Consider the following 23078-nt stretch of genomic DNA (forward strand, 5'->3'; position numbering starts at 1 on the left):
ATTATCTGGACACCTCTGAGAACTGACGCCCACTTTGACTGCAAGTTTTCTGTTGCTGAAATTCTCAAACCCACAAAGATTGACTCCTTCAGGATACTAAGTCCTGGGTCTTCCAGTGATGAAGTCTGACAGAGATCTAAACTAAATTGGACCTAATAAAAGGACTAAATATGGAAGAGACACTAATCAAATTCTGATATTGAACATCTTACTCTGAAGTTCCAAGAAAGCTTACAATTTACTGCTTTCACATTACTTACCTTTTACTATAGTGTTTAAGCACAATTACTCTGATTCTGCGGATACTAAAAATCTTAACATTTGCAATATAGTAATTTTTGAGCTACCATTTGAACAAGCAATGGTGCAAGCCCAAAGACAGAAACATAACAGCATGGAGAGTATAAGCCCACTTCTCTTAAAGAGGGAGGGGGGTTTGCCTCCTGAATGTAGATTTACTTGGCAATAACAGTCAATAACAAAAGTTAGAAGCAAATAGTTAAAAGTAAGTATATTTTTACCCATGACTACAGGTTTATAATTATGAAGTGTTAACTGCAAAGTTTGGAGGGAGAATCAGGGAGAAATATCTCAGTGGCACAGAAAAAAGTGATTAACAGAAAAGCAATTTGCCATGTGTGACAATTAATAAAAATGCAGCAAAATATAAAGCATATGCCCATTTCTATGGTACATGCCATGTTGGTACCAGTATGACCTTTCAAAATGCAGCAAGTAGAGCAGGAAGGTATTTAAACTCACCTCCTTCAACAGTAGAATAAGGCAGTGTTCTTGGGGTTCTCTTTTTTATTGTTTTGGGGGTTTTTTTTGCCTAACTCATATATACATGCTGTGTAAACTATTAAACTGCAAACTGTAAACTTGAGTTCATAAAGGAACCCATCAATGACTTCTTTCTCTGCTCCTTTAATGTTTATCTCAGTGATCATTTCCCTGAATTGAAAATTTACTTCAGGGGCTATTGAAGCATATCAGTGCAGTGTTCAAAAGCAGTCTGAGGAGACTGGTGGGAACAGTGGCTATCTCCCACATCTGCATCCTATCATACTGTCAAGTAGAAAGTTACCATGAACTCTGTTCACTTTTGTTCACCCAGATATCTTAGATATTTTATCAGAAGTCCAGAGGAACACTTAAAAATAGGAATTCAGGGTAATAAGTTTAAAGTTTTGAAGTAGTTATGTTTAAACATTAAACAAATATCACATAAAATACATTTAATTCTCTTTTAGTTCAACATTTTATTCTTACTAAAAGCTTTTCTCCTTTCATCATCCTTGGCCAGACCATCTAGTTTTAGGCTTCATTCAAAACTCAAAAGAAATGTTCTCACAGCAGGATTTGGATCACAGCCTTTAGACTCAAACATGAAAAACTGTAATTGACAATAACAAAACCTGATCAAGTGACCTGACTTCATGCACAGTTTCTGTCATAGAAACAAAGGACTTACCTTATTATCCTCACACACAAAGTTCAACAGAAATATAAAAGTTGCTTAAGGTGAACACCTAAAGCGTGGCAAGTTTCTATATGGAAAGCATACTACCTATGAGTGACTATAATATCTGATCAGAAAACAGCAGGCAACAGTGTGGAGAAAGGTCTTCTTCTTTTTATTAATAAATCTACAGTGTTAGTTTTGAATTCAAAGTGGTCCCTACCAAGCATACACAATGAAGAGAAAATCTGCAGAAACAAGAAGTAAGCTGAAAAATTGTTCCAACAACACTGCCCTATATCCCTCTAACATATATTTGAATGTGGGAAGTAATAAAAACTGTAAGATAATGAAGCAGATCACAGCATTTTTTTGGAAGGAAGGAAAAACATAAAAACAAGGCCTCATTTGGCCAATGTGTTACCTTTAGAGAGGTCGTGTCAGAAAAGGCAAGAAGTGGTCTAAAAACACACAGCTGTTACTTGGTGACTTTTGGCTGTAACAGAGTCCCAAGAGGAAAACTACAGACACTGAAAATAAGGTAAGGCACAGCAAAATTAGGAAGAGGCATATTAATGCTGCACTGTGTAGGTTGGAACCCACTTTATAACCTGCTTAAACACAGCTCAGCATACTTAACAAGTTGGTAAGTGTTCCCTGCCATACCATGAGATTTTTTTAGAGGGCATATTTCACTCATGGAAGCAAGAGAAGAATGAGTCATGAGTGATTTCATAACAGCTCTGCAGAAATTAATCCAACACCATCGCTGTAGGAGAACTAAGCTGGACAGGCTGTCAAAGCACAGAGGAACAAGGAGAAAGAGTCCAAAACCACGAGTAAGAAGCACAGAGTAAAAAGGATAGGGCCTGTGTAAACAGGAAATAAAGGAAGTCTTGCATTTCACCCTGACCATGGTGTCTAATTGCTACGGATAAGAAAAACTGAAAAATTTCTTTCCCACTACCTATGTGCATAACCAAATAGTAATTTAACTCTGCATATCATCATGTTAATCTAAATCCACCTTGCTCCTGTCCTGTGACAGCATTATTTCTTCCACAAAAAGCCAGTGATGGAGCCCAGAACTATGGTAGACTCCCATGGCAAGAATGGCAGAATTTTTAGGCAGATCATCTGACTTTGGTCAGGAGTTCAGCCAATAAAACTTAGTGGCTTTGTGCTTGTTCTCTTCAGGATTTTTCTATCAAGGACTCTCAGCTATTTGCTCAATTAAGCTACAGTCAATATAAAGAGCTCCTTAGGGAAAGTATTCCCTCTTATTCTAATTACTCCAGCTGACCCTAGTGCCAAGGTCTGCAAAACCGCTGCTGGCCTAGAGTTAAAGAATTATTGTACTTACTTCCTTAAGAGACAGGCTATTCCAGATCTCCTAGTTCTTATGAAATCTATTAAATCTATTTTAGTAGCTGTGTGGTTGGCACTAGCATCAATCTTTGCAAGTTTTTCAGCAAAAGTTGCTGAGCAGTGCATGCAAACCAACAGGGAACTCTTCAGTATGGCTCAGGATAGCTTCAGTACAGCTCTCCCTCAGCGTGCATGGAAAAACTGAGGAATGTTTTAATACCTGCAAGTGTTAAACCTAATACTAACCTTATACCTGGTCAGCTGATACAGACATTAATTTGGTGTAGCAAAGATTAACTGAAAAATCAAAAAATGATAGTTGTAATCAGCCTTCTGAAAATAAGTAGTATAGGAATAATTAGATGGGAAATCTTATTCCCAAAACAAAAAGGAAAAAAAGAAATCTCCTTCAAAAAAAATTCTGCAAAGTAATTTCTGATAAGTGTCAAAACATTTGATTGTTACCACCTTTAAAACTTTTAGCAAACCTTTTTTAAATACTGAAGAAAATTCAAAACAATGACTTAAAATTTTGCTTTGAATTTTCAGAGCAATTTTTTTTCTCCATCATTAAAACATTTAAGCTAGAATTTTTATCTTGTCACTTTTCTTTAAAATTAATACACCTTTAAGTATCAACAAAAACCAATATGTTTTGGGGAGAAAAATCAATATTATTTAATAACAACAACTGAATTCCTCATCCAAATAGCTTTCCAGTAACTGATATTTTCTTTCCTCTTTGTAGTTTTCTTAAGTGTTTTTATGCAGTAAATTCTGCGGTGAGACAGATTGCTAGAGATCCATTTGTAGTATGAAAAGATTTTGGGTGTGCTAGACAGCTCTCCTGTGACTCTCATGACTGCTGGCTTTTCTCCACCCAGGCAGCTCTGATCACCTCCTGTAGTCAGACTCAAAACTATTCAGCCAGAACAGCCAAAACAGGCTCTGACAGTATGAAGGACTAACAGCAATTACAACATTTTGTAGCACGTGGTAATTGAGTCATTATGATCAGGCTGCAACAACTACATGAAGGAAAAGTTCTTATAATAGCTCTGATGGTAACTGCTTGCATATTTTCTGCAGTCTGGATCAGTTATGAAACCTGCAGAGCAGTGTTTAATGGTCGGGTGGAATGCGTTCCTTCCGACAGAACCATTCAGGCACTGCTTGCATCTATGCAATGCCATATACACAAGAAAGTGATGTCAGCCTGAGCTAAATGGCTCTGAAACTGTGGTCACCTATTTCACTACTGAAGATACTATGCTGCACTATGGAGTAATAATGGTGACAGTCTTAAAACTCTTTTCAGATCATCTGTAAGTCTACTTCAGCCTGAACTCTAAACATAACTATGATGAAGTGCCAGCAGCAACTTTAAGCAGTTTTTAGTTATGGAAATGGCAGAGGGTTGTTTGTAAGCAATCAGGCAACTCCTAGATAATTCACCAACTCAAAAACATTTGCTGGAAGTGAAGAGTTCATTTATGACTAGACAGAGAATTGCACCTTTTCTTTCAAGCTTCCTGACTCTTTGCAAGTGCTACCTCTGAGGCAACCGATGAAACAAATGCAAAATAGTAACAGAGACAAAAATATAAATATTTCAGTCTAAAAGAGCTGATCATACAAACCTTCCAAGTGGGAAAAATCAACAAAAATAAATACCACCATGCTTACATTAATATCAATCATCTTATAAATAGGTTAAGAATGGTCTTACTTTGCCTGTCTATAGAGATGGCTGTGATGAAGGAGCTTCAGCAAGTATAAGGGACAGAGTGGGCTGAGTGGTATAGGTGTGATGCAGAGTTATCATGAGAGGTCTGGGAAGCCAACCTTGCAGCACCTACTATGAAATGATAAGCGTGAAACACACATTCACATCCTTTCCCTAACGGCAGCAAGGCCACCCTACACCATATGTAGCAGGACTACAGCAGCTTTGCTGCATACAGCAGACTTCTGCTCAAAGCAACTCTCTGCTTTGTCTGAAACCAGTCCTTCTCCCAGGACTGTATCCCCAACACTAACCAAAGGCCCAGTTTCATTTCAAAAGCCAAAGCAGGAGCTGTAAGGGGAAACCTTATTCTGGGTGTAATCTGTAACTCTTAGCACCGGTGCTATGTGAAATGTATTATTTCATGAAAAATGATTATGACAATAAAAAAACCCAGTTCCAGTGTACAAATATTTAACATTTTGTCTCACAGTTAAATCTCCTTTAAGCAAATTTTGTTTTTCCCTGCACATGAAAACACTGCTGCTTCATTTACAGACAACAAGCCACTCTGTTCTGAGAAAGCAATTGCTTTACAAGAAGTAATAGTATCAGAAGTTTCTTGGCATTCGGATTACTAAGAAAACAAAACCAGCACAACAGTGTTATCTTCCACTTAGAGCTGACATCTGCATGGTCTTTCAAACAGAAAGGTCTAAAAACCTCTGATGTCTGAACCAGCTGATCTCTGAACTGCCTACCAATAAGATATAATCTATTTATGTGACCATATCTGAGTTGATACGAGGATATGCAGAAGTGCTCTGTCTTTTTAGAGAGAGGTAGCACCATTAGTCCCATGGCTACCAGGTCTGCACTGTGCAGAATAACAGGTTTGCTCCCTCATTTGTAAGAAAGAACTCACAGCATATATGGTGCATTGCAGGCTATCTTGGCTCCTTCTGCATCGTAGTTTATTTCTGTGTCTTCTGCATTTCAGAAGAAAGCAGAAATTAATCCTTTCTTTTTGCAGTAATGGCACTTTTCTTGCCTTCACATTCTGAGGGGAAAGCTATCATTTGACACCTCCACCAAGGTGTCAGAGGGTGGTCTAGCTATTCGTTGCAACTGAAAATGTTGTTCTGCTAACGTTCACAGTTGTGAGGAATTACCACTCAAGTGAGCTGCTCGAAGCTTTCATTACATTTTAATAAAGGACCTGAAGTACCGCTCAGTCCTTTCCACTGCTTGTCACCATGATCAAATACATGCTATTATTTTCGGGCCCATTTTTACCAGATGCAGTCACAGTCTAGAGCACTAGAACAGGAGTGTAATCACAAGTCATACGTTCTGAAGACTTGCTAATAATGTTAACACCTGTAAAGTTTGCTGGTAACTGGTAGTCAGGTAAAACTAGTTTATTACAGTTTTTCCCTCTGACCAGACCAGTGCCTTGGCTACCACAAAGGACCTGTGGTATAAGGAATGCTAGAATTAGTGGACACCTGGATAAATAAAATCTATTTGGGGAGTCAACATGACTTCTGTAAAGTGACATTTTGTCTTGTAAGCTTCTTGGAGTTCTCTGCAGGCTTCACTTGTGCTACGTGGGTTAATGTGACCCAGCTGACATGTTTCACTTGGATATCCAGAAAGTTTCTGGCAAAGACTTTCACCGTAAGCTTTAAAGGCCACTAAGAAGTCATTGTATCAAAAGCAAAGTTTTGGCATGGATAAGTAACTGGTTAAGAAGTAGGGCATAGGAGCAAACGTGAAGGTGTCAAAACACACAAAAGTCACCAGAAGAGTTGCACAGGGGTCTTTGCTGGGATCCTCACTAATTAGTGAATCCAGAAAGTATCTGGAAAAGCAGTAGAAGAGTACAGGCAAAGTTTGCTGATGATGGAAAGCTTCTCCAGACAGTAGATACCTTGAAGGCAAACTGTAAAGAACAGAAAAATGAGTCTCTTATAAGACAGAGTGACTAGGCAGTAAAATAACAAATAAAATTCAACATAGATAAGTATGACAGTGCCCTGAGTGCACTAAAAGCCCTTAATTGGCTTTCAGTTCTTGCTGGACATATGCTGTAGGTGTATCTGTCTCTGGCCTTTGTCTCTGGCTGCTCCTAACATGACTCTCTGGATGGACCCTGGACCTGCTTCTTCACCTTACCCTGTCTATTAGCCCAGCCCAGACATAGTGAGACAGTACCCAGTCAGTGAGGACTCTGTGCTGGTGTCAGTCTGGCTTCCAGATCCTCCTCCATCATGGGCAACCCAGCTCCTGCTGCTCCCAGCCCGGTGACAGCCCAGGGCACATGTGGATGTCCCAGCCTGGGTTTAATGAAGCTGTTGAGCCACAGGAAGAGGATGCATGGGTGTGGGTCCTGGGTGGGGACGCCCAGGGCAAAAGAAGAAGTAGCCAGGTACTCTTCAAGCTGGGAAAGAGACAAAGATCTACAAAAGGTCTGTAGGTGAAAGGGAAAGGAGAGATAAGGAGTACCTGCTCACTCGCATCACTTAGTGGCCCTTTGTTATAGAAGACAGGTTCAAATTAAGGAGAACAAGGGGGTCCTTCACACAGCAGGAAGTGGACACATGGCACGCCCTGCCTGAGGGCAACTGTGGATGTAGGAGTTCAAAGGGAGTGGGCAACTAGCTGGCAGAAATCCATCGCAGGCTAAACAGGGAAGCCACACCAGCCTCAGTTAGATTTGCATTCCCAAAATGGAAGGGGTTAAAGACAGGGAGAGTTTTGAGGGAAAGTATCAAGTACACAGGCCTTGTTTTAACTCTTCTCTTCCAGGTGCCCAAATATGAACACTGGGCTGGTTTGACCCTTGTCTTAAAGAAGTAACAGACCTACTTCTGTTCCAAGGGCAGATGGGCATCAAGTTATAGGAAAAAAATTATTTGATGCAATCTGTAATCTGAAAATTGACACAGTTATTAAACATTTCATAATTTCTAGAAGACTCATTTGTCTTACCACTAGCTACAAGCCTGGAGAGTAAGAAAAACAACCTTAGCTCTAAAGGAAATCCTTTTTTAAGTCTGGTGTCTTAAGGATTACGATCCTTGTTCTTTTTGAGGATGTTGGCACCAAAGACACTAAGGAAGCAGAGGGTGCTTGGCACTGCATGCCAGTTCCAGTCTTTCATCTAGCAGACTATCTTAACATCAAAGATATCCCACCCTCTACTAAATATATTTATTTATTTACTTTATTTATTGCTGAAGAAGTAGGAATCTCTCCACAAAGCTCCGGGCACCCTGCCATTACCTCGGATACAGAGAAAGATTGTATGCATTACAGAGAACCCCACTTCCTAGAAAAATGCCACCTTCCCTCAAACTTCAGTCCACATAGGATCTGCTCATCCACACTCCAACACTCTTCAGTTGCTCCTTCAGAAACTAACACTGCAGAAGTAAAAGTCTTAACCATTTTTTCCCTAGATAGGTATTTTCTTGTCACTCTTTTGTTAAAAGTAACAAGGAATCCCCTATTCCTAATGCTAAGTGTTTTGGTTTTTATTTCCAACAGCACAACACAAATCAATCATCAGTAAACTAAAAATTACTTTGCCTTAAAAATAAACAAACACACCTAAAAGCAAACAAGCAAGAAAAAAACACCCCCAAAACACAACCCAAACTGCACCCACACATCACCCTGGAGAGAATACTGGAAAAGACGAAGAAATGGTATTTTTCAAATGTGTAACCAGAAATTCCCTGAAGCTATACATAGAATAAAAAATTGAAGTGAAAAAAATAATCTTTCAAGTGACAGGAGTATGCTGGAAGTATGACAACAGAATATCTCTCTGTTGCTTCTTTTCTTTTTTATTATGAAATACTGTTTTCTGGTGTTACATAGATTGTGCAGAGACAGGTTGCTGTTGTTCTAATTGCTGGATCATTCAAAGGCTGAAATAAATAATTAAATTTAAAAGGAAGTCGTAAGCAAATGGCTTCACAGGGAAGTAGTTTGATTACTCCAATCACTGTCAATTTCAGCTTCCTTATAATGTCTCAAAAATATAGTGGAGAACATCTTGATTAAGTGGGAATGAATGAAACAAGAAAAATAAGTAAATTACATTTTGTTGAGGACTTTCTGCTCTGCATATGGGATACATTAAAATTCTAACTACACATCTCTAAGAGTAATTATAGTTTTATCTACATATACACAGACAACTCAACAATATAACCCCTCCCAGAAACAGTCAGACACCATTAGGGTTGCACAATCAAGGACGACTGAAGTTAGGAAATGCCAGAGTTAACCTTCCTCTGGCCTTTGTGCACAGATAATTGAAAAAAAATCGTCAATTACATAATCACATACTACTGTTTTTGCAGGATCTCATTCAGTGCACAGGAAGGACAAATCCCATGAAATAAGCAACTTTGCAGTATTCGGCTTTACTTCTGTGCTTCCATGTGTTACCCCCAGCCTTGAAGTAATTCCAGTCCTCTCCTGAGACATTATCACTGACTTCCTCATGAGCTCTTCTGTGGTGCTCATTAGTATAACATTCGAACGTTTCTCCAACAGTCATTTTATTTAAAACTTACAATATGGCTGTGAGGGAAGAAGTTCTCTTTAACTCATTTTACAGAAGTATAGCTGGGGAATATCAAGATCAGAAGAATCTCCCAATGTTGGGCGTCTCCTTTCAGACATGCAAGAGCTAACTTGTGATTTGCAGCATTACATAGAGGTTAATATAGTCAAACACAGTTCCTATTCGCATCAGCTGCAATCAGAGATGAAAATCATTCTATAAGTTTACGTTAGTGACAGAAACTGAGACACACTAAAGACAGCCGAGAAATTCATTTGCTGAGCCATCTGTAACAGAAAATAGAGAGAGAATTCCGTTTTCTACCACAGCCTTCAGCCACCCTTGCCATGAGATCTTCTTGCAATCCAGTTCCTCATTCAGTGTACATATTTTACCTCTGGCCACACTTTAAGCAAAGACCTTAAAAACCATGTTTGTTTTCAGCCTCCTGGCATGTCTGCTTTATACAAAACTAGAGGCCAATGACAAAAAGCAGGTGGCTTTGTAATAAACTCTCCATCATCACCATAGATGTGAAAATGGAAAAAGCCATAGGCAACCTGAATTCTTCAATTCTGTTTTTTCCTAATTACTGGGTTGCCAGCTTTCTAGCCTTAGTACTTTTTTTAATATATTTTCTTCCTAGATTTTTCTTCTATTATTTAAAATAAGTCAAATTTGAAAACTACCCTTGTGTGACAATCATAGGAAACCTTTCCCACTGGTCTGCCACACAGGTTTCCAACATATCAACTAAACTAGCAAGTGCTGATTCTAGATTATCATTCTCTATTTCACTAGTTGAATCCCAATCTTTTCCTCACCTCCACATAAGACAGGAAATTACTGCAAAATAAAAATATGTACATGTCTTACTCTTTGTCAGAATTGGTGTGATTAAAGGGTTGTGTTACTTTAAAGCCATAACAGACAAGTAAGAGCCATTTAATAGCATGTGGCATTTCATAAATAAACATACTGTCATAATTAGGAAAGACAGATTACAAGGATGTGGCATTACCCATATGTAATTGGGAGCCTGGATATTCACTCAGACCTCTCTTATTGCTGCTGATAAAGAGGTGCTCACAATAAAAGCCATTATTCATTCAAGTCTCATACAGATATATTTTTCCATGACCAAAGCAGCCTGCACTCAAGAACGTAATTTACTTAAAGTGTGGACAAAAGATCTGTGCTATGTGTCTGGATTTATAAATCTGTCAGCGCATGTAGGCATACAGGAGATCCACCTGCACAATCCAAATAAACACAATACCATGTTTCCATATGGATATTTGTCCTTAAACTGATACAAAATGTTAGTTCAACATCGGCTCCTATTAAAGTTGCATCGTAAACATATAATGTTTTAGGATCATTTTTATCAGCCATTTTTATAACTTTTAATAATTGTATTTTTTAAAGTAACATCAAAGAACAAGCCAAGTAGATTTATTTATGGCAGTACATAAGCACAGGTTAATGGCTGATGCCACCTCCAGACTATATATCTCCAGTGAGATATGATAATTCTACTTAGTACCTGTTTACTTATGAAAGCTCATGTTACATGGAGAAAATTAATAAAATACCACCATTATAATTATTATTTAATATTTACTGTATGACTTTAAGTGGACAATCCTCTTTGAGTTTCATTATAGCTTTAAAAACATAACAGGCAAGTTGCTAATCTTACTGAAAGCTTCATATGTGTAATACATACCATAACCCCAAGAAAGGTCCATAAGGGAACATATTTACCACGTCAGTGTTTAGACTGGGCATACTGGTCTTCAGTGTTTCTCATAATTGTTGACAAATTGGTAAGTATAGCCCAACAGTGGTACATAATAGTGCAGAATATCTCCCTCCTTTCCAAGCAGCTGGTTCTTGAATGTACATAGCACCTTGGCCATACAAAGTCTACTTGACTGTCATATTTGTTACCATCAGTATTTGTATACACACATCTAAGTTTACACGCTGACACCATAATTACTGTAAGGAATGATATAAGAGGAATAAATGGGGACTGTTGATGAGAACTATTGTGAGGGCCAGTATAAAAAAACTGAACCTCAAACACAAAGAGAATTATGACAAAGTATAAAGAACAAATTGCAAGTACCACAGAAGAGCTTCCTGGCAAGAAAAAAAGTTTCATCAACTGCTATTAAGTAGTTTATGTTTGTGACTCACAATGGTCACGTTTTGATGACCAGATTCTTGTTTAAGACCTTTTTTTTTGTTATTACAATATGTAACACCATTTTTCCATTCTGCTGTCATTGCATCATTTCTTATATTGAATTCTGCAAAGGAAAACTAATTGAAATCTAACGTGAAATATCACAAATTGTGAAAAGACCTGATTTTTTTTTTTTTTTTAAGTTTGGCTTGATCCCCGCTAATAAAAGATGTTTCTTCAGATTTCCACATATTTCAAGTGAATAAACACAGTAGCTGATTAAGATAAGAAGCATTGTAGACCTCACCCTAAAGATTAAAACTCTGGCCAGGCTGAGCTGTCTTCTCACTAGAAATGCATGCACTAAAGTAAAATAAGAGGAAAGCTCAAAAAATCATGCCACTAATAATCAAAAGCAATTAACTTCAAAAGGAAAAACAATGCTTTCCTCTGTGCATTAGTATTAAAAACAAGAGTGGATGTCTGCGTTCTTATGATATTTTAACTGACTGACAGTTACCAAACAATCCCCAAACAGATGCAGTAAACCTAGCTGAAAAAGAGAGTGATAGAGCAAAAATGCTGGCTTCTCCTTGGCTCAGTTTTTGAGAGTGCTGAGAATATTCATTTCCCACTGGATCTCTGGGAATCTGAGGTGCTCACTCCCACAAACGGTACCATGTCTCACAAAAAGCAGGAGCAGTGCTGGAAGAAAACGTCTTTCAGTACCAGTCCTTCCAGAAGAGTTTGTGCATCTGAATTTTTTGCTGCAGCTCAAGTCAATTCTTAAGTACCAAGAAAGGATTCACATGACATGGTGATTACACAGACAAAAAACAGAATACAAAAACCTCTTCCATTTCACTGGGTGAGATCACAGTAATCTGCAGACAAAACCAACAAGTTACAACATATAATCATTGCCAAGTGTACACAGCAACTCTTCTTTTGTTCTTAAGCCTTTTTCCTTTCTGAACACTGAACAGTGATGCAGCACCATGCAAGCTAAGTCTTTTAAAGCCATGGGGCAGAACTTTGGCCTCTTCTGACAGAGGAACACTGCTTGGCCAAGACACAAACTTCCAAATAGGTTCTCATTGGACATTTGGGAAGGGATTTTCCAAAGAGCTCCACAGTGATGCACCTCTGCTCTTATTCAAGGATAGCAAAACCTGCACTGACTTTCGTGGGACCCAGTAAAATGAATGTTATGCAGTCCATGGAAGAACCACCAGAACATACACAGCTGAATATCCACTTGAGAATTTCCTTATATTTTATTCCAGAAGTTGTGCAAAATTATTTGAAGATTAAAGCAGATTTGTCTCAATTTCACTATTCCTAAGCATAAAAAAAGCACACACCTTCTATAAGATGATTTATTTTCTCAATCATGTTATTAGTAAGTTATTTGCCTTTACTTTCTTGAATACTTATTTAAGAAAATGAATGCTTTTAAGAAAACACGGCAAAATTTTAAAATTAATGTTGTAATCTGCTCCTTCAGATTCAGGACATTTATTACACCAGAAAAATGATTAGGATGATAAAGCAAGATAAATGTTTTGAAAACAATAGCTTTAAAAACTGGACTCTTCTCAGTTACATTTCTGGCATCTACTACATTCCATTGCTATGATGTGCTATTCAGAAAAGATTTATGCAGCCAAGCATATTTTTCCTAAGATCTTAAGTTCAGCTATTAATTCTATGATTAAATTGCCAGTAATTCAATTCTGTTAAGCCCTTAAAAAAAGAACAACTTCAAATACTTTTGTTGAAGGTAGTAGTCAAAGGAGTCAGTAAGCACAGGAGTTGTGTCAAACAGAGCACTTGTATCACATATGTCAACACTGCAAATAAAGAGGGAAAGAAACCCACCCAAAACTAAAGACAACTGACTATGCCAGATATTATTTGCAGGTAACTTTTAAGTTACAATTTTTTTGCCAGAGATTTAGAAATTTCTCATTTGTTATTACCCATATGTGAAAAATATGTGCACAATTTATTAGAGAGAGGGAGTGTGTACATAGAGAGATGTTTGCCTTTTTAATCCTCAGTACCATCTTATGATTGACATGTGCCACCAGAAGGAGAAATTTATTCTACCAATGCTACTTCTGCCTTTTTGGCTTTCATAGAGATCTTTCCAGGAATGCAGAAGGGTTAAATGCAATTCACTTGAAAAGCAGTAAAATAATCACTTAACAGTAGAGCAATTCCTCATATGCAGAGACAGAGAGAGGGAAGCCCTGACGGGTGGCATTTCTGATATACAACGCCTTTGGCAGTTGCAATAGCAGGATTTTACCAGAAGCACATCCAATCCAAAATAAGATCAAAATACTGGACATCACAGAAACAGTACACTGTCAAAATCTGACATGCCAAAGAAAAAAACATACATTTTATAAACCAATTATATAATGAACTGTAACTGGATCAGCTGGTGCACATTTGAGGCACCAGGTTTACCCATGTGAGGGAGGGGGCCCCTTATTTTTATTGTTACACTTCCTTTAAGTATCTTTATCCATCCAATAATATTTTTAAAACCCCACAACTTCTAACCCATTGTACAAATGATGCCTTTTTTCAACACCAGCATTTTGCCCTTTTATTTTTGTGTGTATATTACATACATACATGAAATATAATGGTTCTTTAAACCAAAATTAAAACCCAAGATGATTTAGCACCATTTGGGTGATTTGTTTTTCAAAACACTGGATGGGTGGGCACCCACACCCAAAATGAAATCTTTCAGTTATTTTAGATTTCATTGCAAAAGACATATTAATGTGTTCCTTTCTGTTTCAGAAACTGTTTTCAGAAACTTACCAGACAAGTGATTTCAGGATGCTCTGTATGCTTTCAGTATGATATATCACTAACATACTTTGGGTGTGGAAGACATTTAGACAGAATCAGAAGGAAAAAAACACTAAAAGATTCAAAATTTAAACCCATTTATTGACATTTCCTGTAAATTCAAAACAATGAGAAAAAACAGTTGCACTCACACCTCAAAAAAAAGTCTCATAGGACTGGGTTACTTGTACAAATGCCTCTGTGATAAACTTCAACCATGAGGTCTTTCTCTCCACCTAAAAAGCAAGTTCTGATTTAAAAATGCCTTGAGTTTCATAGTGTGGATTTGTCACTGCACAGTTCTTAATTAAAAGAGCTCTGAGAAGCCAGAGCATGCATCTGAACAAAACAAACTCTGTTCTAGACAGGGAGTTGCAGCTTTCTGTCTGACACCCGTTAAGAAGCATATTCATGAGTGAAAAAAACTGGAATTAGGAAAAAATCTCATTGCATTGTATCCTCTCAAAAATTAGGTTAGCTGTGTGACAGTCTTCTCATGGATCTACCCTGCAAGCTCTTACAGATATTTAGCTCTGGAAAAAAAGCTGGTTTACAGTGTACTGGGAGACAGTTGGACTGCTTTGGGGATATCCAGAAGAAAAATGGTTTCAAGAATAGGAACTCACTTTTTGTCACTATTTAATTGAGTAAATTATTTTCCAATACACACTTTTTCAGTCTACAAGAACTTTCAAAAATTAATTTGTCTGAAAATATGCCATGCTGACACTTCCACACAATATAAACTCTCTTACATCTTAATTAATATAGCATTAGTTTTAGAGGATTTTGCAATCTGAATCACCACTGTGGTGGCCTCTATTGTCAAATTTGACTATTTGTTACACTGGAATTGGGACAAACCAGTAAATAATTGAAAAGATGTTCAGAAGTTACTGAAAAGGAAATTCACAGAATGGGAATTGGTAAACATGTTTGGGAGCTGAAATCTTGAGGACAATTAGCAAAATTGTTTCCAACTAACAAATTGAAAACAGTCAACATATTGTTCAAGCAACTGTAGTTCCAGACAATAAGGGAAAAAATACAGCAAAAAACTCCATGAAACCTACAACATGAAAGATCATAAAAGAAGAGCACAAGTTCATTGTGGTACCAAAAAAAATAGGACAGGAATTGGGTTTAGAGTCGAAAGTGGTTTGATCTATCAAGAGAAGGCAATTAAAATTGACCAGTGTGAAAGATATCTGGAGGCCAGACTACATAGGCAGACCTCTAACTCTGAATTATACGTTAATTTTCCTGTACTGCAGCAAGAGTTAGAGCCTAGGCTGTCATTTACAGGAACCGAGCAGACTAACGAGCACTGAATGCAGACAAAACAAGAGGGGTTTCTGAAAACCCTCCCTTCCCTTGATATGCCTGCTTGTATTATCATATCTAGGGCAGGAAAAGTAGTTTTGGTTCAACGTACCACAGTAAGGGATGTACTTCTCTCATGTAACTTATCATTATTACTTTAATATTTTTGTTAACTCTGTAGAAAATGTTCACACTCTGTAGCTAAAATACATTATTTTCCTCCCACAGGAGAGATATTTTTCTCTTCCATGATAAGACAAAGAAATTCAGAAACAGTACATGTGAATTATTTAATCAGATGTTTTTCATACACAATTTTAACAAGGAATATAACTTTCCAGGTGAGTTTTCTTATATCACAGTACCTTACTAGATTGTAGCTACAATTCCCTCACTTGTTTTTTTTCAGATTCTTGAAAAATACCCATCATATGTCTTTCTTCATTTTAGTATTGTATATCTATCTCAGACATCTCTGTGCTGTGGTTGTGTGAAAATGCAAATGTTAACATTTCTCTATCAGAAAGTGATAACTGAGGTCTTGATCTAGTAAGCATTACGTGTTACACCTTGTGCAAAACACTTAAGCAACCCCACTAAGTAAACATAATACTATGTTCTAGCAAAAATAATCATGGGCATAACAACAGGCATGTAAAATCTGCAAGATCAGCCCTTCTGATTAATTAGGAAATGCTGACTTTACAGTGGTAATTATGCACTTATAAAAGGTCCATTGGGATATTAAATCAACCATTTTAATCACTCAGTATTAATTGTGATACATATTGAAATGTACATCACACAATTGCTAGACTTGTATGTTAGGAACTTTTACCTGGAAAACTTCTGTTTCTAGTTAACACCTTCACTTCATGATGCAATGCTTCTCACACTAGTAATCCACAGGAGAAAAAAGGTGTCACACTCAAAGACTTCAGTTTTTTAATAAGACAGAAACACATTCTGTTCTAAAATGTTCATTCAGTTTATTGAGAGAAACTGACAAATACCATAAAAAATAATTTTTTCACATAATAACCTCTATCAGGGCAGCCGTTTGTAAAGCACAGCCCAGCTGGCCACAAGTCTTCTTGGGGCTATTTTTTGGATATACTACTAAGGTAGGTACTTTTATTATGTGTTGTCATAAATAGTATTGACAAACATTCAAACTTTTGTTGGCTATGCTTTTAATTTATAACAGAGGACAGAGAAAATGAGACAAAAATAATTTATAAACAGATTCCAAAATCCTGTAGGTCATAAAGATAGGACCTTCTGTGACAGGTTGTTCTTTCTTTGAAGGCATATTCTTTATAGCAGTAGTATATTTTTTAGCCTGTGCTCTAATAAAGGAGTGCAGAGACCCTGTACAATGAGGCTGTAGTCAGCTTAAAAATGCCTGAGCACATTCCATATCGGTTTGGCTGTGGGGGCGTATCAGAGGAGGGGGAAAAATCACTGTGCTTTTAAGGCAATACTGTCATGGTTAATGCAATGAGGTCGAAACATTTAAGGGAAAAGAATTACCAACACCATCAAAAGATTATAGCTAAAAAACGTAAACAGAGGTAATGAGAGGCAGGCTCCTGTGAAATTCATTTCAAGAGTAATTTACTTTTATATTAACAAACTGTCAACTAGGGGAAATACAAGAAAGACGACTAGCAACTTTTTCTCTGCAAGATTTGTATGAACAGAAATTGCAAACACATGCCTCAAGCCAGCAAAAATTTAGATATTAAACAGAACATAAAGGGGATAGCTTATGTTTTGTTTAAGCTAAATTCAAATAGAAAAAAAAACCTGACAGAGAAAGAGGAAAGAATAAAAAAACCTTGGAGCTATTCATTAAATACACAGATTCCTCCTGACTAATCTCTCAATTACTCATGATTTATGTATGCCTCTGTAAGGAAAGAGACCGCCAGACTGAATATTTTTTCCAAACTTTTTACATTTCCTGACTTTTGCCATAACTTTCAGAAATAAGAATTTCCATGCCCGAGTCAGGGACGGCAGTATCAGTCACATTTACCCTGCTCTGCAATAAATGCACACCCATTCCCACCTCTGGGATGCCATGAGAGAAGTTTGACAAAGCACCAATAACAACTTTACAAAACCACTCCCTCTGTACGTGAGGATTGTGCTGACTGACTGGGTTAATGCCTTGGCACTTCGGTTCTAGCTCTGCACATGGTAAGAGAGAGGAAGATAAGGGAATGTGCTGACAACCATTTCATCATTTGCCGGGTGATAGGATCTTTGGCCCCTGTCTGGGGTAGGCAGCTTGAGATCTGTGGTGAAAAACCACACTTCCTGACTTGGCTGTGCCAGATAAAGCCCAATCCATTTTCACTATGTCACTAACTCTTGCTGCTAGCGCTGGTGGCATGAGCAATACTTCCCACCACATTGACTTCCCATCTCTTATTAGGCTTCTGAACCCACAGATTCACTCTGAAATGCTCCCATAAACAAGGGAGGACTTTAATCCCTCCTTTATCTACACAGGCCCAATTAAGGAGCATAACAGACAAAGAGGATTTTATATTGTGGATCATCCTCAGACATGTGGGTGAAGGACCTGACTTCAGACTTATTTTTTTTTCTTGATGAATTAAATACAGCACAAAATTTTACTTTGAATCACCACTAAAATTAAAATTCCAGAGGCTGTAATAGAAGTGAAATTTACACTTTGGTGAGCTCCTGAGAATTGATTAAACTGCTCCGAGGACATGGAAATGTGACTACAGACACCAGTGCACTTTACTGATGGATGACCAAAAGGACAAATGTTCACTCTGGCGTTAGCTACAGTCATAGTAATTTTGTGATAACATCAGTATGGGGCACAATCCAGAAATAGTGTAGTAAGAATTATAGATGTCCTCATGGCTTTACTAAAATAAATATTTTCCACATTCTGAATAAAACTAAATATGGATGCACAGCAGTCGAAACTTGAAACACTTATTGATTCTTATGTAATTATAAGTCTATTAATGACATAAGAAGGTGAAAACTCTTACGAGGATGTTGCCATCTTCTCAGATGTTCAAGGGTTCAAAACTGAAAGTCCAGTGCTGACAAGACACTCAAAAACTAGATTGGAAAATAATTATGCAAACTGCAATCTGCATTAAGGTCACTGAGAAAACTCCAGTTCTTCTCCTGGGTTACCATTGAGAGCACAGACAACTCCAAAAGACAGCACAATATTGAAACATTAGACATTTTGTTATGACAGCAGAAAAACAAAAAAGCAAGGGGGGACAAAAATGAACATTTTTGTGAGGTTACACACACCTGAAGCAGCAGATTTTTACTTTCAATACTGAGCTGTTGCTTCTTTATGTCAGATAAAAATGAAGCCATTGTGACAGGACAAACACCAAGACAATTTTTTAGGCACAGCAAAAGCACTGTCATATTTGAAGAAGTGCAATTTCCAAAGGATCTCCTCATTTCCCAGATTTTTAACCAAAAGAGATTCTACACGACAATGATTAAGAAAGAACTACAGATATTAGGGAAGTTTGGAAATTACATAATGTATTTCTCAGCCCCAGGGAAGAGGATTGTAGATTTAAAGCCATTTCTGGTAGATATTACTATACATTCCCAAGGACTGGGATTTCCCAGTCTTTCTTGACATCTATTTCACTGCTATCTAAACCTTTTGATGAGATGTCCTCCCCTCATTTATACTGCTGTAATTTAAGCCCATTTTTTTTACCCTTTCAGCTACCTGGAAAGATTAGTCTATCCCTTCCCACTGCACCTACTTCCTTAAATATTCTCAGTTCTTATGCATTCCCTCTTCTGCCTATTATAGACCAAAAAAATCTTAGTTCTTTCTGTCTGCCTTCATTAGTTATGTTTTCTAGAACTCTGTTCACTCTGCTTGTTCTCTTTTGGACTCCCTGAAATCAATGAAATGTACATACAAACCAAAAGTTAGGAATATCTGAATGTCCTATAAAAGCAGATTTAACTAATTCTGTTTAAAACACCCCCATTCTAACAGTTCCTACGCAGTCCTTCCACTGGAAGACAGGCAAGCTGTTTACAAGGGAGGCAAGACATACACTTGTCACAGAGAAACTTAGGCACGACTAGATGACCCCCATAAGACCATCAGGGACATCTACCCCAGACAGGAATGGAAACCTGACAAGTTACTACCTGAGCTGTACTATAACTTCACCCTGACTCACAACACATGACCTGAAGCCAGTGTGCCCAAAGTGCATGGCTGCTGAGGTTTTAACTAAAGGACACGTTATATTTTTATCAATTTTTCCCCTGTTAATAATTTCTTTCTGTCTTTATTTTTCAAGTGTTGCAATCCATCCACTGATTCCTTTGAGGTATCAGACCTATATTTTTGGATTCCACTCCACTGGTGCACCTGCTTGTCAGTACCCTACTTACCAATTTGTGGTTAAACATTCTTTCCACAGACCATCCCTCTCCTGTCCTAAATTTTCTGCTATGTAATCCCTCTCCTAAGCTTTGTTTCCAAAAGCAGGCCCAGTACTGTAGTTTTCCTCAAACTAAACTATAAAATTATTACTTTTGCATTTTTCCATGTCACAGCATGACTGACATATTTATCCTTATGAATAGCCCCTTAAATAATCCATAAAACCTGGACCTGATGATCTTAATCCCTCGCTTGTATGTAACCTCCTCTGGGCAAAGCTTAATAAGCACCAATAGCTTTCTAAGCTTACAGCTCACTCGAGAACCTGGATGAATGTCAGGCTTTTATGACATTTCTACTGTAAATTCAGTAAAGCTTAAGCTGCCAGAGAGATTATGAATACCATATGAATCCACAGCCAAAGTGACCAATACCTTTTAAGAACATGAAATAAAAAATGCAGGAACAGCAGTGTTTCCCACTTTGTTTGTCTTGTTTTATTACAAAAAGCAGATGGAAAGACTCTATTTTGAAGCAGAACCTATGCTTTTACTTCAACATAAAAAGAAATATGAACCCTGAGGGTCTACATGCAAGTGCTGCCAAATGACAGGCTCCTGTAAAGGTAAATATCTCATTTTTATTTCAGTCGAGTAATAACAGCAGACTACCTATCATCTCTTTCATTGCTGAACAGCAAACATCTGTCTGTTGAACCTGGGCATTTCCAGTGTACCTTATTTATCTACTTATCATTCATGCAGACAGGGAAATACCTTTTCCATTCATTAAAAGTTTTGAAGATTTCAAATCTATTCCTGCAGAGGCAAGAAAGGAAAAGCCCCCACAGGGATGCACTTGAGACTGGAACACTTCAGCTGCTTTTGCCAATCCAATGGTACAAATCATTTCATTGCTGAAGAGGTCAGCTAGGGGCATATATGATTTCATAGAAGTGTGTCTTGGAGTTTGGCATCTTGGAATTTGACCCTACTTGCTCAGCACCAGCACAGCTAGCCATGGTGTGCTGCAATTAGCTGAATGCACGGGTGAGTTTGTGGTTGGCTTTCTCTGTCCTCACAGAAGGCTGAGACCTTCTGGCTCACAGGGCTTAGGTTGCTGTGAGACCCACACTTTCAACTATCAGTTATCTGTTATGAAGAGAAATTAGCAAAGGATAATAATTTTGGCGTCCTAATGTTCTAGTCACCAGGTAACAGCACACAGCAGATGTAAATGAGAGAAGGTTTTGCTGATTTACTTTGTGCTAAGAATGGCAGCTGCATGGCTCAAGATCAAGTTTGGACCAGGAACATGGGGACACAGAATCCATCAGTCAATGGAGCCACAAGTGAGGGCAGATCCTAAATGCATTTCTGGGTACAGTTTAATGGAAATGGAAAACACCTATTAAAGTGACATGAATATGGAAAGTGCTACTGCACAGCAACAACATTATTTTGTCCTTAACAAAAAAAAAGCGTAGGTTTTAAAAATTAACAAAAGCACTTTTTTTAAAAAATAAAAACATTGCCAGAGAAGCTAGAAGCCTTTTCTATATATAAACAATCCTTTTTCCAATGGCAAGACTGTCAAAGCAAAACTACCCATCTGATACAGAATTAGCTGAGCACCACAAGCTGCTCCAAAATTTTCATATGCTCCAGAATAAACGCCAGACAATTTTTTTCCAGCAAAGCAGCTGGATCTCCTAAAATACTTTGCACTCTAGTGGTTAGGACAAGACATTTAGTGAATGAAATCTCTCATTCATATGTTTAAAGAAAACAGTCAGAATATTACATTGCGCTGTGCTGAAGTGTCACCACAGATCAAGATGACGTCCGTTTAAACTGATGGTTCTTTACAGTGTACAGTTATCTTACTTGCATATACTTTGCTGAGGAATGTTTCTATTATTTGAGTCATAAAAAGCGTTTAAAAATAATAAACACACTCCAGGTATTTTACAACTTTGAACTACAGTGAAGGGTTATTGAATACACAATCTGCACGCACAAACAGTACTGTGGAAAATGGAAGAACTACATGAATACTCACAGAATTTCAACAACCAGAAGAAATTCAAGAGAGGCGGGCATTAACAAGGTAAATGCAAAGAAAGAAGAAAATGAAAGAGCTCAAAGAAGAAATCCAAAGGAAAAAAATAGCAATAACTAATAACAGCAAAATTGTAAAAACCGGCAAAAAGAAAATTCAGCAGTAGCTGAACACAGGACCCAAACTATAAAATCATAAATAGTAATTATAAAGCATCACTTTCATCAAAGTGTTATATTGTACAGAATTCAGTCATGTGTAAGCATAATCCTCGGTCATTATAACTTTGGGTCCTAGATCATTTATTTATGCAAGAAGATAAATTGCTGACTTACCTGCTTGCTGCATGCATATAATATAAGTGGTAAACAAGCAGAGACAGTGCTGCAGCTTCCATTTCCAGTGATAGCACCACATTTCACTGACATGAGACATCCTGGGGGAAAAAGAAAAGCAAGCAAGAATTCAGGGAGTTTTACAAGACGACAAGAAAATGAGGAAGATACTGTTGTTAGTCAAACTATTAACTAGCAGTACATAAAGTAGCGCTTGAAAATTATGGATGGCCCTACTATTGCTTAAATGGAGACAAAAGTCTGCTAAAAAGGGTCAGAAATTATACTGTCTGGTTCTTAGCAGACAGCAAAGTGGAAGACTGGTCAGCATTGGGTTTCTAAGCAGTTAGATGAGGGTGGAATTTCAGTAAAAGAAACAAGAAGCACAGTCTGAAAGAGTTAATTTGTAGGGGTTTTTCTGGAATAGGAAGTTTTACACATATAAACACATTTATTCTATTAAATTATATATAATATATACATATTTGTTATTAAATAGATAAAGACGGTGGATGACAATTTGCCTCTGCCCTTAACAAGGCTTTCCATTTTTCACCTCTAATTTTTTGACAGCTATGACATTTTCTGCTGACAATTTTTATGAAAATCCTGAAACTTTCCATGCCAAAATGGAGGAGCTTATCTGTGCTGCCAGAGAAATCAGGGACATCCTGATTATTTAATAAAATAAATGCAGTTATAGGAAAGTCTCTAT

General features: G+C 37.5%; 1 protein-coding gene across 6 annotated transcripts in view; it reads right to left on the reverse strand.

Moving 5' to 3' along the window:
• Positions 1–23078, reverse strand: part of ADGRG6 (adhesion G protein-coupled receptor G6) — a 111096-nt gene that overhangs the window by 82687 nt on the left and 5331 nt on the right. For all 6 annotated transcript variants that reach the window (XM_042016496.1, XM_042016493.1, XM_042016494.1 and 3 more), the window contains one exon: positions 22364–22464. In XM_042016496.1, coding sequence (XP_041872430.1) covers positions 22364–22464 — 101 coding nt within the window. The remainder of the gene's footprint in view (positions 1–22363; positions 22465–23078) is intronic.

Source organism: Corvus kubaryi, unplaced genomic scaffold (assembly GCF_017639235.1).
Source record: "Corvus kubaryi isolate FWS band 111438036 unplaced genomic scaffold, C.kubaryi_AGA036_p1.0 split3-73, whole genome shotgun sequence".
In the NCBI taxonomy this organism is placed as follows: domain Eukaryota; kingdom Metazoa; phylum Chordata; class Aves; order Passeriformes; family Corvidae; genus Corvus; species Corvus kubaryi.